This window comes from Raphanus sativus, chromosome 2 (genome assembly GCF_000801105.2).
Source record: "Raphanus sativus cultivar WK10039 chromosome 2, ASM80110v3, whole genome shotgun sequence".
NCBI classification, from domain to species: Eukaryota; Viridiplantae; Streptophyta; class Magnoliopsida; order Brassicales; family Brassicaceae; genus Raphanus; species Raphanus sativus.
Genome location: NC_079512.1, coordinates 1052913 through 1068525, shown reverse-complemented (window position 1 = coordinate 1068525; position 15613 = coordinate 1052913). Strand labels below are relative to the sequence as shown.

At 34.4% G+C, this 15613-nt stretch overlaps 4 protein-coding genes across 4 annotated transcripts; 3 read left to right on the top strand and 1 right to left on the bottom strand.

Annotated features, from left to right (window-relative positions):
* The first annotated feature begins 653 nt into the window (after positions 1 to 653).
* LOC108828438 (FCS-Like Zinc finger 6) lies at positions 654 to 1691 on the top strand. The gene is made up of 2 exons (XM_057004397.1): positions 654 to 1118; positions 1293 to 1691. Exons 1-2 carry the CDS (start codon positions 778 to 780, stop codon positions 1438 to 1440), a joined length of 489 nt encoding a protein of 162 aa, XP_056860377.1. The 5' UTR covers positions 654 to 777; the 3' UTR covers positions 1441 to 1691.
* Positions 1692 to 4702: 3011 nt separating this feature from the next.
* LOC108843606 (protein DOWNSTREAM OF FLC) lies at positions 4703 to 5556 on the top strand. Its single transcript, XM_018616835.2, has 2 exons — positions 4703 to 4986; positions 5059 to 5556. The coding sequence occupies exons 1-2, from the start codon at positions 4818 to 4820 to the stop codon at positions 5388 to 5390; spliced, it is 501 nt and encodes a 166-aa protein (XP_018472337.2). The 5' UTR covers positions 4703 to 4817; the 3' UTR covers positions 5391 to 5556.
* A 1034-nt stretch (positions 5557 to 6590) lies between these two features.
* On the top strand, positions 6591 to 9098 carry LOC108843607 (2,3-bisphosphoglycerate-dependent phosphoglycerate mutase 2). The gene is made up of 7 exons (XM_056994023.1): positions 6591 to 6968; positions 7158 to 7600; positions 7693 to 7811; positions 8272 to 8428; positions 8521 to 8622; positions 8700 to 8819; positions 8899 to 9098. Exons 2-7 carry the CDS (start codon positions 7160 to 7162, stop codon positions 8941 to 8943), a joined length of 984 nt encoding a protein of 327 aa, XP_056850003.1. The 5' UTR covers positions 6591 to 6968; positions 7158 to 7159; the 3' UTR covers positions 8944 to 9098.
* A 444-nt stretch (positions 9099 to 9542) lies between these two features.
* On the bottom strand, positions 9543 to 10846 carry LOC108830714 (uncharacterized). The gene is made up of 4 exons (XM_018604309.2): positions 10743 to 10846; positions 10553 to 10651; positions 10194 to 10436; positions 9543 to 9970 (listed from the first exon to the last, which is right to left on the bottom strand). Exons 1-4 carry the CDS (start codon positions 10830 to 10832, stop codon positions 9797 to 9799), a joined length of 606 nt encoding a protein of 201 aa, XP_018459811.2. The 5' UTR covers positions 10833 to 10846; the 3' UTR covers positions 9543 to 9796.
* Positions 10847 to 15613: the final 4767 nt, after the last annotated feature.

Sequence of the window (15613 nt, the reverse complement as noted above, 5' to 3'; positions counted from 1 at the left end):
TACAGTTCTATTTCTGCTATCACTCATTCACAGTCTTAAAAGAAACTGACAAAAAAAAGTAAACTATGCTGATCTCATTTTTTCTTTACAATAATCATCTCTTCGGGGCTTACAATGTTGAGAGTCATGTTACCGACCATTTTGGTTCAGTGTGCCACTCTGTTTTATCTCTAATTTTTCTATGTAAAGAGGTGACAATGCACCAACCAGAATAAGATTCTGTTGTGATTTTCGATCACACAGTATTTTATAAGGAAATTAGAGCTTTGAGGAGTATCTTCCCCATGCACAAATATGCTACTTGTTTTGTTTGGGCAATTAAATGTTGAGATCTGTTGAGAGATGTGAGGTGGAGAAACAAGAGAAGGCTCTATAAAATTGCAAAGGGCAAATCAAACGTTGTTGTCAACAAGGGTGGTCCATTCTTTATAATAGCACAGAAGTTTAGGAACCAAATAATAACATCTCCTTTTCAGTTTTCACTATTGAAGTTTTTACTGTGCAACATCAAATAATTTTGTTACACCACCACAGAGTAGTAGTACAACACATAGTACATGCAAAACGTTCAAAAATAATTGTAGAATTCTGACGTGGCATTATTTTGAAATACGAAACATATACTTGATCAGAAAGAAATGAACAGTTCAGATTCGGTCCTAAGTTTGTGGTTCTTATTTATCTCCTCTGTCTCTTCTCCTTCCTCACTCCCTCCCTCCTCTTTCTCTCTTCTCTCTCTAAGATTTCGTCTGTTCAGACCACACACTCACTACTACGATGTTGCTTGGAAAGAGACAACGACCACCGATTAACAGAACCACGAGTCTGTCGGAGATAAAGTTCGATCTGAACCTTCCCGGAGAATCAGAGGTATCATCAAACCAGCAGAGTCCAAGCAAGAATCCCGTGGTTGGACCATACGGTTCCAACGTTCAAGTCGTCGCAGCATCCGTTGATCAACACCGTGAGATATTAGATCAACGGTTCTTAGCTATGGTTACACCTAGAGGTAACCTGAGGAGACACTCAGGCGACTTTTCAGACGCTGGGCATTTTCTGAGGTCTTGCTCCCTCTGTGAACGCTTACTTGTTCCCGGCCGGGACATCTATATGTATAGGTATGCATATATAATCAATCTTCGTTAGAGTAAATTTACAGCGTTACATATTGATAATGAACCGCTATAATAGTTCTTTTTTGCGTTGTGAATAACTAGTGTTGATTTTTTTTTTGAAAAAGCGTTTGGTATCAGATAGTGATTAGTGATGATTTTGTGTGGTTAAAATGGCAGGGGCGATACGGCCTTTTGTAGCTCAGAGTGCAGGCAAAAGCAAATGGTACAAGATGAGAGGAAAGAAAAAGGTAAACTGGTGAAGCAATCGGCGGTGGCAGCCACCGCAAGATCCGACAAAGGAGGGAGAGCTGCAGCCGCCGTGTAATCCCACATACATTATATATATATATATATATATGTGTGGCTTGGTATGTGTTTGTATATGATTATGATGGGGTATTACTTGTTCAAAGCAGTGAGCGTTAATTAACATGTGTTAATCGCTCTCGTGTCCTAAGCTTTTTACAAGGGTTTAAATTTTACAAGTTTTTGATCTATCTTAAAATAAAAATCAAATGTATGTAGACTTGTGTAATTTTTTTAAGTACTTCATGAGAAAATTTTAAGATTACAGGTTTTCAGTGAAATTATGTGGATGAGGTACTGAGGTTGCAGCTTAGGAGATTGAATCTAGATATTTAGAATCAACGATAAAAACAAATGAAATTAAGGATATATATTGACAGTAGTACGTAATTTTGTGTCATAAGCTTGATATCGTCGTAGATTACGAAGAGATCATTTAAAAATAAAATAGAAAAGCAGCGAAATGGATTGAATTCAAAACCAGAACAAGTGTTCGTATCTGTTTAACCATCAACTCTGGCCAATCAATAATGTTTTCATATATTTCACCATGAGAAAATATTCACATTATTTTGTTAAACAAAAAGTTTTGTTATAAAGTTTATAGCATACATATAAATATATATAGCTTGCTTTGTGAATACATTTTGTAGTAGCAAGTTGATATTTAACACATTTTAACGTAATAAGTGAGTCATAGAATATTACCACTTGGCCAAATTGGCATGTGTCCGCATCAGATTTGGCCAACTATCTGAACGACAACGTCTCTTTGATCTCTCCAAACTCAGCATCGATGCTCCTTAATTATTATTTTACGAACAAAAGCAGTATAATTATGTTCGATGCAGTATTTAAAAGCTAAATTTAAAGCAAGTCCGAGTGTTATATAAAACAAAGATGGTTGGCATCTTTATCGACCAAAGAAGATGGTAAGAAGCTGAGAGTAACTGCATGTTTTTTATATATCCATTATTTAAAACCAATCCACCAATGCCAATTAAACTAGCTAGCTTCTTACATATAAGTGAAAATATATTGTCAAACCAACACGAAATATGCATTATTGATTATATCTGTATATAGAAACTGCATTCTTGTTTTATAGCTTGAGCTGCAGTACGTAGGGACTATTAACAAAGATGCCGGTTTTCACAAAAATGATAATGCATGTGTCTATGAGAAATTTAAGCTAGAAACTCAACATTTATTGGCTAGCATATTATATAATACTATACTAGATTAGCCGTTTATGTGCCACATATATGTGTTATTGTGTTAATGTGTCGTATTTGTTTTTTATGAGGGGACAAGATATGAGAAGTCTCGTTACTCTTTGGTTCTTCTACTTCTAACTTTGTATATATAAAAATAGTCTAAGCCTTGGGGATAAGAATAAGGACTACACGTGCAAATATGCTTAATGCTTTCCATTAATTTTTCTTTGTCTTATTGATTCTTATTACTTCGACTACAATATTCACTAAGGTATAATGATATAATACAAGGTTAAGTACAGTTGAGAAAGGCTAAACTTGTGGAGTATTCTATTGAATCTCATTAGTGCTAACCGGCCGTCTTTTAATCTTGATACTAACTTAATCACATTATAAGCACGGCCGTGAGCTTTTTCGTTTGTGTTAAGGCAACATTCTAAAACCACATCCACGCTTTTATGCCAAACTTAGCTTTACTTATTTATTTGATCTTTCATTATTTATTCAGATATAAAGTGATGTTGGCCCATTTTATATATTACGGATCGAGTTGTTCCATCCACATTAAGCAAAGACAAGTGGGAACAGCTCATGTGAATGTCCAAGTCATGTTAACTGTTGATTTCATTGTTAATTTAGACCTTAACAGGTACCTCACGTATGTGTATTTAAGACTTATTAGGAGTATACAATAAAACAAAAACATACGCACTCAATTATTTTGATTCTTGATCTGATTTTAGATATTATACTCTCATACACTCCCCCTCACTCCACTTGCTTGGGTATAAAGTCCCTTTGCTTTTTTGTAGAATAATTAAATTTGATCTGTATTTAGTTTTATAACCACACAAAGTACAATAGGATTGTTAGAATATGTATAGGAGTCTTCTAGTTTGTTTATAGACGACAACACGATTTGTTAGGAGAGTAGGATGATTTCAATTATGCCTTTCACAGTCAATTGTAGGATATTTTGATTTTCAATCTTACTTTCATCACCCTATCCAAACGAACTCATCTCCATCTGATCTATGACTATGGACTATGGGTGATCGTCACTGTCTGTTATCCTCTTCTCCAAATCTGCTTTGGTACCTGAATCTAATTTCCTCCTTTTGTTTTTCTTTCAACTTTGATTTTTTTTCTAAATTATCTACTCATCAAATAGATAAGTCACATCACATTCACATGACAAACACCAACGTACACAATGTAAAGATAATACTACATTTAGAAGAAGTGATAAAAGTATTCTTAGTTGACAAAAAAGTAATTTTCTTTTGACCAAAAAAGAAGAAGGAAGTGTATTTTAAAAACATAACAGTGAAGAATGGTCAAAATGATTGATCAAATGGTGTAAAAAAATTCAGAATCATGGTTAAACTGAAAGGTTTTTGGTTCGGTACGATAAAATAATTGATGTCCGCCACTAAATGTACATTACATTACATTTCATGAGAGTAGTGTGATGATGCTATTGCTCATATATCCACATTAACATCGCAGTGTCAGTGATGCTATTGATGTTCGTAGTCATTTTTAAATTTCGTAGGAGGCTATAAACACACACACACAAATGTAGAAATGTATGTGTACGTTTCTATTTGTGTTTTCTGTAATGAACTTTAGGATATTCCTACATTGAGTAAAATTATAAGGCTTTGTTAGGGCTGAAAGTTTATAGTGAATTGAAATGTATTTGATCCACACTGGCCCTCATCACATTACATAACAACTCAAACCTATCAGTGAAACTAATGGGCCACGAAGAAGATCATAAGAAACATATTGGGCCTTAATTATAAATAATTCACCCGTCGGTCGTTTAGGCCTTTCTACATTTAATTTTTGGATGCTTTCATCCCATGTGAGCACCGACAAGACAGCAAACAAGTAGCAGCAACCACTAGGTCCACTACCATCCAGCTGCAATCACGCAAACGCACCGCTTTTTTTTAACAAAGCGTTTGCGGGTCCCACTCGACTTCATCCAATCATATACCGCCGCGTCGGCACATTCTAACATCAAATTGACGATAATACCCTTACTAATCTCACGCGCTTTCATCTTCTTCCCCTAGATTCGCTTCTACTCACTGTCTTAAATTTCTACCTTTACTTTACTTCCTTCTCACTTCGATCCATACTCTCTCTCTCTAACTCTCTCTTCTCGAAAATGGCGAAACTAGTGATCTTGATGGTCCTCTGCATCTTGCCGGCGATAGCCATGGCGGCGAGGAAGCAGCCACGCATCGGAAAGAACACTCTTGTCGTTCAAGGCATCACTTACTGCGACACATGCAAGTTCGGTTTCGAGACTGCCGAATCCTCCTACGTCCTTCCCGGTACTCTCTCTCTCTCTAGATTCAATAGATCTGAGTACTTATGTCTCTAGATCTAAACTTATGATCTATCAGGCGCGACGGTGAAGCTTTCTTGCAAAGACAGGAAGACGATGGAAGAGATCTACAGTGACGTGGCCGTGTCGAACCGTCACGGGAAGTACATGTTCGTCGTCCACGAAGACCACAAAGACGAGATGTGCGATGTGATGCTCGTGAAAAGCTCGGACAAGGGTTGTTCGAAAATCTCAAAGGGGCGTGAGCAGTCGCGCGTGATATTGAACCATTACAATGGTATCGCTGAGCAGATTAGGCATGCGAACAACATGGGGTTCGAGAAGGATGTTAGCGATGTGTTTTGTTCTGAGTTGATTAAGAAGTATCAGGTTGATGAAGATGAGATTTGAGATTAGTAGATCTGTTTTCTTGTCTATGTTGTGATCTGATGTTTTTTTTTAATATATTTATTTGTCTTGGATGATGATCGGAACTCTGGTTGTGTAAGCTTTCTTTATTGATGTGTTACTTCCCTGCTTGGGAAGTGTCTTTAATATTTGATTACTTTGTTTCTTTCTTCTAATCTCATATGTCTAAGTGAGTCCAGTTTCATTAATCTTTACATTATATATGCTAGCAGAACTTACAATCTTGTGGAGATCTGTCATGAAGATTTAGAAGAAGAAAGATTAGTAAATTTTGTGAAACAAAATCATACAAAATACACGGAAACTATCCTTCTTGACACTGGGTGTACCAAGTTGTATTGAAACACATTTTCAATTGTATTGTAAGTTCTGCTAGTTCTTGACACATTTCAATTGTATTGAAACACAGATGTACATCCTTCTTGACAGATATACCAGGTTGTATATTTGAAACACATTTCAATTACATTAGTGTTTTTTTGTAACACTGAAAGGTAGAATTTTATGATAACAGGCACATGACTAATGTCTAATACATGTTATGTTTAACAACATTATATACGAGTATATTCTTACGGTGAAAGCTGCCTGTGACCTGTGTCACTGAATCAATCAAAACGGATTAAATCGAACTGGACCTAATTACAAAACAATCCCAAAGCCTCAGAGTCCAGTCTGTGTGGACTACAAACTCAATTCGCTAATCTACATTGGTTATCAAACAAAATTTCTTAATGGACTTTGGTGGGCCTAGTTATTTATCTTTCAAGTTGGCTAAAACCCCTCATTTGTATAATACATACATACATTTTTTAGTAAACTAGCACTACAGAAAACAACTTTTAAGCAAAACAAAGAGGCAAAGAGATCTCAGGTTTGGTATGTATTAACCTCACCAAGACACCAAAGGTTGTTAGACAAAACTTTAAGGAACATTTTAATTTCACATTGACCAACCCCAATTACTTATCTCTTACTAACCTCACCAAATCGAATATTATCTTCAATTACCGTTTATTCCAATTTTTTTTTTTAAAAAGATACATAAAAACAGTTAAAGGAGACAGAAAATAAATAACAAACAAAAGAAAAAGGAAATAATGAAACAAAAAAAAAGAAATGTGAAGAAAATGCCAAAAAAAGACAGAAAAACAGAAACAGCAAATTGCCAAATGTCAAACCTAGTTTGGTCGCCGTCAGAAAACTTCCGATACGTAAAAAGAACGAGAAGAAGAAGAAGAAAGCGAAAAAAAGAAAAAACAGAGTCAAATAAACCCTAATAATAATTTTAAAAGCAACCCTTTTCTTTTCCTGGCCAAATCCATCGCTAGAAACACACACAACACCTTCAACAACAACCCAAACGTCGTGTTCCCATTAACGTCTCTCTTTCTCCCATTAAAGGTCTTAAACAAACTAGAGATTTTTTCATCTCTGTCACGAATCCTTACATAAAGATTCAATTTTTCGGTCTATAACGTGTAGTGATTTCATCTTCTGTTCTGTTTTGCTTCTCCTCTCCTCTCCATCCTCGGTTTCATCGTCACAGCCTTTTAACAGGTAATGTTGTTTGTTTCTTTTCTTATTGGATTTTCATTTTTTTAGTTATGTATACACGAAAACAACTCTGTCAAATGTGATTAGGGATTTAGTTAATCAAATTAGAGATCTTTAGTTTAATCACTCTCTTGATTACTCTCCTAATCTATTTTGAAAGCTAAACCTTTTTTTAGTAATGAGTTTTTGCAGAAATGGCTACTGTTGCGTCTCACCAAGCAATTACTACTTCTCACAGACCTTACAACTTCAAAGCTTCTCACTTTCCAAAGGAGCCTCTCAACAATGTTCCCATCAAACTCAGACAAAAACAATTCAAGATCCAAGCATCTTCTCAAGCTCCACTTCTTGACCCTGTCTTGTCTCCTTCCAAGACCACCCCTCAATCATCATACAAGAAAAAATCAAGTAACGAAGCATCTCTGATACTGATTAGACATGGGGAGTCTTTATGGAACGAGAAGAATCTCTTCACGGGCTGTGTTGATGTTCCGTTGACCGAGAAAGGTGTGGCTGAAGCTATCCAAGCAGGGAAGAGGATCAGCAACATACCTGTTGATTTGATCTTCACTTCTTCTCTTATCCGTGCTCAGATGACTGCTATGCTTGCCATGACTCAGCATCGCTGCAAGAAGGTTATTACTCAAAACACATTTCAAATTAATGATCATTAATCTTTATGTTCTTGAAGTTAACTTGGTTGTAGTGATTGTGTTTCCTCCTCTAGGTTCCTATCATCTTACACGATGAGAGTGAAAAGGCGCAGACTTGGAGTCATGTCTTCAGCGAAGAAACTAGAAAACAGTCTATTCCAGTTATAGCTGCTTGGCAACTGAATGAGAGAATGTAAAAAAATAAACTTATCTCTTCTCTTGTGTTTCATTTAGGCATGTGTGTTTGGGTAGTTCGGTTTTCAGTTAGTTCGGTTCGACATATATCTTACCGAATTAACCATAAATAAAGTTCGGTTTGGTATTCAGTTAGTTCGGTTTTGAAAATAGTACTGAAATCTTTGATTTTGGTTATCTTTTGGTTTAATATTGTCAAGTTTAGTCAATTTCGGTTATTCCAGTTTGTTCGGTTTGAAATTTTGTTAGTTCGGTTCAGGTTTTTAGTGTGGGTTTTGTTATAATTATTGTTTTTTTTTTAAAGAAAAACCGAAAAAACAATTGCAGAACCTAAAATAATATTTTTTAAAGAACCTACCGAATTGAACCGAACTCCTAACCGACAATTTTGGTCCAGTTCGGTTCAAAATCACTGCTCTAGTTTCTTTCTTTTGACTGTTCTTTGGTCTTTGAGTTAGGTATGGAGAGCTTCAGGGTTTAAACAAGGAAGAAACAGCCGAAAGATATGGAACACAGCAAGTTCATGAATGGCGTAGGAGCTACCACATCCCTCCTCCTAAAGGAGAGAGCTTAGAGATGTGTGCTGAGAGAGCAGTTGCTTATTTTGAAGACAATGTATATATATGATTCAACACAAAAAGATTCATTTTTCCTTCTTTTTGTTTGTTTTTCTTTTACTTAAATGTAATAACCGTGTATATATGCAGATTCAACCAGAGCTTGCGTTTGGAAACAATGTGTTGATTGCTGCTCATGGGAACTCGTTGAGGTCTATCATTATGTATCTTGACAAATTAACTTCTCAGGAGGTAAACAAAACAAACTAGAACGAGTCTTTGTTTTGTAGCTTGGTCTTTTGCTAAGACTTTGGTTTGGATTCTTTAAGGTTACGAGTCTAGAGCTATCTACGGGGTTACCGTTACTTTACATCTTCAAAGATAGAAAGTTCATGAGACGAGGAAGCCCGGTTGGTCCTACAGAAGCTGGTGTCTATGCTTATACTAAGGTACGTACAACCAAGTCCTTTCTTTATATCTCCGTGGTTATGAGTTTAGCTCTCTCACATAAATGCTTCTTGGTTTCAGAGATTGGCGCAATACAGACAGAAGCTTGATGAGACCCTTAACTAACAATGCGAAGATCTGTCTCTCTCCTTTGTTGTATTGGTGTTTCATTTTCTGAGTTCTTATGTAATGAGACAAGAATCATCAAGAAACAGTTTTATATTATATGTATTAGATACACAAATCACGTTGTTTACGTGTTATTACAAGTCCAGTACGAAGTCTGAGTTGGTTTTAGGTTTAGATTGGTTCAAGTAGAGATGTGTTTGAGCCAGAGTTTTGAACCGGTAAGAGTAAGTTGTGTAGCTAAGAACATGGCCAAACTCAAAACACTTAGGTCCTTTGTAGAATCTTTAAGTCCTTCCTAGCTAGGTCTATGTTGCTGGGCTTTTGAATCAATGGCCCACTAAGAGAAATGCGATTTGTTTCTTTTCATTCTTTCCCGGTTTGGGTTTAGGCTAGACTGTCCAAAAGAGATTAGTTAGATGATTTAGTCTTCTGGTATATATGTAAAAATGGTAGTTAAGATTATGTTTAGAGCAACAAAACTGAAAAAAAAAAAGTGGTTTGGTTTGACATAAAGATAGCTAGGTGATCTGATGGTGGAGACTTTGTTTTCCTTAAAATGGAATTATAAAAAATAATCAAGGATGTGATACTGTTAAACTTTACAAAACGTTCCTCAAATTACACCTAACCTTCTTGTTAGAAAAAAAAAAGAGTCATGGATTCTATTTCTTGGATGACTTTTTTTTCTCTTTACCTTTCAGAAGTGTCACATATGTATTAAAGCTGCATTATAATTTATAAGGAACTTTAAAATCCATAATAAAGGATTTAGTAAGAAATGAAAGAATTTTGAAATGTAATAGAAGACAAAGGATATTCTCTAACAAAGATACAGCAGATGAGAGGGGGTTTAAAGAGGAGTGGAGTCAACCAGCGCTTCAGTAATCTTTTTCTCCTGTTCTTTAGGCTCCATCCCACAATGAACTTTGCTCATGCAGCAAGCTCCATCATCAGCTTTCTTCTCAGCTTCCCTTTTCTGCCCCGTCATTCTCCAGTTTTCCAGCTTCTCTGCTCTTTCTTTCATCTGCAATACGAAAACGGCTTATGACTAGCGTTTTTTTTTTAATCAGATTACATTTTACAAGAAAAAAACACAAGACCAAATTTATGTTCGATCAACAGGATAAGAGGCCAAAGGTTTTTAACTTTTAACCAGAACAAGAGCCAGTGTAAACATATCATGATGATCAAGATTCTCATCACTACAGGAGTTAGGTTTTCAACTTGTCAAATTTTGTGTGTTTTACCTTTAACCTAGCTTCTTCTAAGTCCCGAAGACCTTCTTGACAGCAGCTTTTAAATGGAAGATCCAATAGGAACCTATAATCTGTTAAGACACGCCCGATTGCTTCATATTTTACCTCCACCTCCTCATAAAGCTGGGCACGACTCCTCTTTACGTCAAATCTGAATTCTCCATTCATAATATCTGTCACAAAAGCGACTCTGCATTCGAGCTTTTGAAGCTCCTTGTTCAGCATACAACGTACCTGTAGAAAAAAATAAGAAAACTACATCAATTAAACACTTGAATTAATGTTGAGAATAAAAGAGAGAGAGAGCTGAGAAAGTAGTCACGTGATGAAACCAACACACAGTTGAGTACCTTCTTCCAGTCCCTGCCCTGATTCTGATAGGCTTCGTAGAAAAACTCAAGCTCATCTTTTGTCCACTGAGGTCCTAGCTTGTCAGTCAATGCATTCTTCTGCGATGAGTAAGCAAAAGAGAGCATCCAAATTATGAAGAGCTTCCAAGTGATTATTCAAAATAAATCAGTCAACACAAATTAAACTCACTAGTTTGTTGATTTTGCTTGAGTTCCTTTGTGGAGAGACTTCTTTGTTGAAGTGTTTGTTAGCATTCATGGAATTCTCACTAGGCATCATATCCTCTCGAAGTAGTAGACTAGTAGGGGAAGAAGTTGTTTATTCAGTAGCTAGCCTTAAAAGGCGTATATATATATTATATATTATTATATATATATATATATAATATATAGTTACAAAGACTGAAATTTAGGAAATTACGAGAAAAGGAAAGTAACAAAATATGTTAATATCTTCAATATATCCTGATTTCTCTGCTCGGTGATTCAATCTCATTAGAGGAAGATAGGTCGGTTCTGAGAATTCAAATGTGGCAAGAGAAAATAAAGGGCCAAAGAGACTTATCTTGAAAATTGGGCCTTGTATGTCTTTCAGGGCTTGATCTTGGTCCGTTTCTAGAGTTACAATTATTAAAGAGAGTAAAATAATGATGTGTCATATGTGTGTGATCCACTGAACCAAATGCTAAAGCTTTACGAAACATTCTTCCTATTACATACACGGCTTTCAATTTTCAAATCCCATAATAAAGCCAAGGAGCAACTCTGAGATATTTTTTTCATCGAATATACTATATTCTGGTGGTGTTACAATTCAAGTTGGGAACTATGTCTATTGATAGCAACAAGTTTATAGAATCCAAAAGCAATGTACTAATACAAAGCTTGTTGTACGACTACTAATTATGTATTTTTCTAATGGAGAAATGGACCATATGTCACGTTATTCAAGATATACCATGCCAAGACGATGGTTAAAAACAAGGTCAAGGGTTTTTTTTTTAACAAAATCTGAACCCTGAAGGCGACAATTCACCTAAATTTCACATGCCCTTCCTCATTAAAACGACGTCCAACTGCTCTGAAAACGACGACACCCATTTTTTATTTTCTGCACGATCTTTCATTAGGTTAAAACTTCAATTCCTACTTTCTATTTGTATCAGGAAAGTTGTCACAAATTCTTAACGACCTAAAACTTCAAGTCTTTTAAAAATGTAATGTTTTATCTGCTCGACTGTTTTAAAATTTTAATATATGTTGATTATAATGAATGGAACATTTTAAAAATTAATTATTAGAGTATAGTGGAGTTGGTTGATTTTGTTTTTAATAGGACGTGAATAAAATGAGATATTTCACAAAGACATAAGTAGAGTTTACAGTTCACGGTGACCGCACAGCTAGTTAGATACCAGTTCAATCTGGACCATTGATTATGAACACATGACGTAAAATAACTGTCGCTGTGTTTCAAAAGTCTCGACGGAAACCGCGTGAATGAGATAAAAAGAAACTTTTCAAAGTAACGATGAGATGGCCACGACGCAATCCATGCCACTCTTTCTATTGGATACTACTACCATTTTCCTTTATCCTTTACTTAAAAGTTTTGTTTTTTCTTATAGAATTTCAAGGTCGATGCTCTTTTCTAGCTATTCAGGACTATTAATAACGTGTTATTTTATTTTCTTGACCTAGAAAACGATAAGAAACACTCTTTCAATATACGAAAAGTCATGTATGCACCCCTCTACATCAAACAAGGAACGATATTCTCCATCATTCGTAGATACATCGCTTTTGACTTTTCTGTGTATACAGGCTGTTAACTTAGATCATTCATGCTATATTTAAACGTTACTCATCCTTTTTATAATTAGAAATTATTGGCAGATTAAACTATAATTTTGTAAGCAGCCGTAAATGTAACTTTCTTTTTAGGCGGATTGCTTAGACATTTCTCCGCCGCTATTAAGTGAAACTCGAAGCTTCTTCCGCCGCAAACGGCTTACGTGCTCGATGTGCACATGCTTGCCACATGCGTCCCCTACTTGGCCTCGTGTCTTCCATGTTCCTCTGCTGAGTGCTGACTTTTTTGATATTGTTTGTATTAACTTTTGATAATTTCTGGACGCCACTACCTAGTTTATCAGTTTTACATACAAGTCGTATATCTTTTTTTGCATTTCAGTGTACTTACCAAAATGGAATTTACTATTGTAGAAGTTTGTATTAATATAAACATGTATACCTTTTTAAAAAAAAAATTAACTCATTAATATATGGAAGAACCTAAAAAAATTTAGAAAAAGACTTGTAGTCTATGGATAAACCTTATTTTCGAGTGTATTCAAATGAGATCTAAAATATAGTTTTATATTTGCGAGGTCAAACATATTAAATGTCGTTAGATCAATTTAAATCTGAATCGTTTAGCTAAGTTTTTCTACCACGATACTAACCATATATGTTTAAGTATATATGCGCTTGATAGGGATGCAATATACAAATTAATTAGCTAAAGTTACCTATTGGGGTTTTGTTTTCTTTCTTTGCCAGTATATCAGTTGTTTTAATAAAGTAGTTTTTCTTTCAAAAACATGTTTCATTTCTGATGAAAAGGTAAACTGATTATTATCAACGTTAAATTAGTTGTTTTTATCAATAACAAAAGAGTATATCTCGCGTTGACACAAATTGTGTAAGGTTTTTTTTACAAACCTTTCTAAAATAGATTATATATCAGTTTTGAAAACATCATTTATCAATATTCAAGTGTTATAAACTTAGGACTACTATCATGTTTGTATCATCTAGATGTTGCGTTCTATGTGATATTTGTGAATATATTATAAGCATATCCGTACAGGTAATCATATTCTACCTATATACTTCCACAAAGATAACCATGGACATGTATTCGAAAAAAAAAACCATGGACATTGCACGAGTTCATCGGAATTTCTTTTTGTGTGGTCGGGCTGCGGGCATTTGTATCAAAGTTAGCGCTTTGACAATAGCGATAATTCGAGTTATTTGGAAAATGCGGCTAGAAATAGAATACACAGTTAAATAAGATGGCGAGAGGTTCAGAATCATAATGGAGGAATGAAATTTTAAATTGGTGAAATAATATGGTAATCAACTCATCATAATGGTGTAGTTCTTCGCCAATCCATCTATAATGCTCTAGAGACTTCTTAATGTTTTTGTAACAATTTATGTCGACTAAAGTCTAAACTACCCATTAATAATTATCATGATTAATACTTGCGACTAAACAACGACTTTAAATATTATGCAGTGATGTAAATCTATGTCACTATCGGCGTCTTAGGATATTTTTCTTAATTCCAGATATAATTTCTTATACGGCGTCGATATCTAAATTCTGAATCACATTCGTTTGGCTTATTCCGTGGAAAAACCGCGGTAACTATATGTATAATACATACAAGTCAAAAGTGAAAACTCGCATTGTGAATTAATGGCAATGAAAGAAACTCACGTCCTTCATTCATCCGGTGACTTGCAGATCTTTGGCTGGTCTGATGATTCTAGGCGCTATACCCCTGCGCGGAAACTATTGTGTATTTTTAAAAAAATATTAACGTCCGTAGATGACTTGAATCATCATATATTAATTATTTTGCATTATGTTTGTAGACTATATTGATTGCTTAACTTCTCAAATAGTTTACTCCGAGCCATGATCGCATTTTGTTCTTCAACAACGTCTCTGTGTTTAAATTTTGTTCTTAAACAAAGTCTATTTCATTGTGAAAATGGCTCGAGTACGCATGTGTTATTTCTATGTAAGTTGTGACCAAACGGTTATAATGGCTCATCCGGAACTCGGACAATTGACCAGATATAGCTTAATAGATGGTGTTTTTGTAGAAAAAAAGTAACAAAATAAAAAGGAAGAGGAGGAAAGTAGGTGAGCATTGTTGACGACAGAAAAAGGTGAGCATTGATAAGAAATAATATCACAACTGTTTTGGAAGCAGCCCTCTGCCGTCACCCACCATCACGTTCTTATCTCTTCCTTATCATTACTACTAATCAATTGTTTATTATATAAAGCACCACTACTAAAAGCATCTCCAATGTATTACTCCAAATTTTACTCCAAAATGGTGCAACTCCAAAATGGAGTAAGGTTTTATTCCAATGTATTACTCTATTTTTTACTCTAAAAATTGTTAATAATTGTTAATAATATTTTATATTTATAAACGTTTACCAATTAACCCCGACTATTTTATGTTTGCAAAAATGCCTTAAAATATAATTTATTTAAATTAAACATTTATTATTAAAAGGTACAAAAAATTATAAAATAAAATAAAACATAATATATATAAGTTGGTTCAATAATAAGCATTGAAATATATTTCCCACAAATGATCAACTAATGCATTTCGTAATAAGAATGAGTTTTTTATCTTTGATATTTCTAAATCGAGTAATAATTTTTTTGAAATCGGACATTTAAATCACTTATTTTATGTTATTTTTATTTTATATTATTTATGTTGTTTTATTATGTTATGCATTTTATGTCAAACTATTAAATAATGAAATATTTTATTTTTCATGTTATTTTATCATTTTAAAATATTATTTAAGTAAGAAATGAGAACATTAAAGATTTAAAGGACCAATTCATAAATAAAAAAAGTTCAACTCCAAAATGGAGTAATGTGTAAGATTACTCCATAAATAGAGTAACCCTACCCATTACTCTATTTTGGAGTTGAAAATGGAGTAGGGTTGGAAAAGATTTTATTCCAAAATAATGTTTGGAGTAGAAAATAGAGTAGGGTTGGAGATGCTCTAAAGTAATCTACCGTTGTATGAGCAAATTAAGATAATAAAATGTAATGTTTACAAAAAGGATAATATATATATATATATCATGTCAATGACTGTAGAATTATAATTAGGGGTTTCCAATAACTAAGGTGCAAGTTGCAACCGTGCAAGTTTTTTATTTTGTCTCAAAATATGCATGCTGACATTGAAAGAGTTAGTTTATCTAATGCATAGCATAAT

Bases quoted from the DNA above. Each gene is read 5' to 3' on its own strand.
- LOC108828438 (XM_057004397.1), top strand. From the start codon at position 778: ATGTTGCTTGGAAAGAGACAACGACCACCGATTAACAGAACCACGAGT. The intron at 1,119-1,292 runs GTATGCATATAT...TTAAAATGGCAG, and splicing joins CGGGACATCTATATGTATAG to GGGCGATACGGCCTTTTGTA.
- LOC108843606 (XM_018616835.2), top strand. From the start codon at position 4,818: ATGGCGAAACTAGTGATCTTGATGGTCCTCTGCATCTTGCCGGCGATA. The intron at 4,987-5,058 runs GTACTCTCTCTC...ATGATCTATCAG, and splicing joins ATCCTCCTACGTCCTTCCCG to GCGCGACGGTGAAGCTTTCT.
- LOC108843607 (XM_056994023.1), top strand. From the start codon at position 7,160: ATGGCTACTGTTGCGTCTCACCAAGCAATTACTACTTCTCACAGACCT. The intron at 8,429-8,520 runs GTATATATATGA...GTATATATGCAG, and splicing joins TTGCTTATTTTGAAGACAAT to ATTCAACCAGAGCTTGCGTT. The intron at 8,820-8,898 runs GTACGTACAACC...TCTTGGTTTCAG, and splicing joins GTGTCTATGCTTATACTAAG to AGATTGGCGCAATACAGACA.
- LOC108830714 (XM_018604309.2), bottom strand. From the start codon at position 10,832: ATGATGCCTAGTGAGAATTCCATGAATGCTAACAAACACTTCAACAAA. The intron at 10,652-10,742 runs GTGAGTTTAATT...TACTCATCGCAG, and splicing joins CAAGCAAAATCAACAAACTA to AAGAATGCATTGACTGACAA. The intron at 10,437-10,552 runs GTACTCAACTGT...TTTTTTCTACAG, and splicing joins AGGGCAGGGACTGGAAGAAG to GTACGTTGTATGCTGAACAA.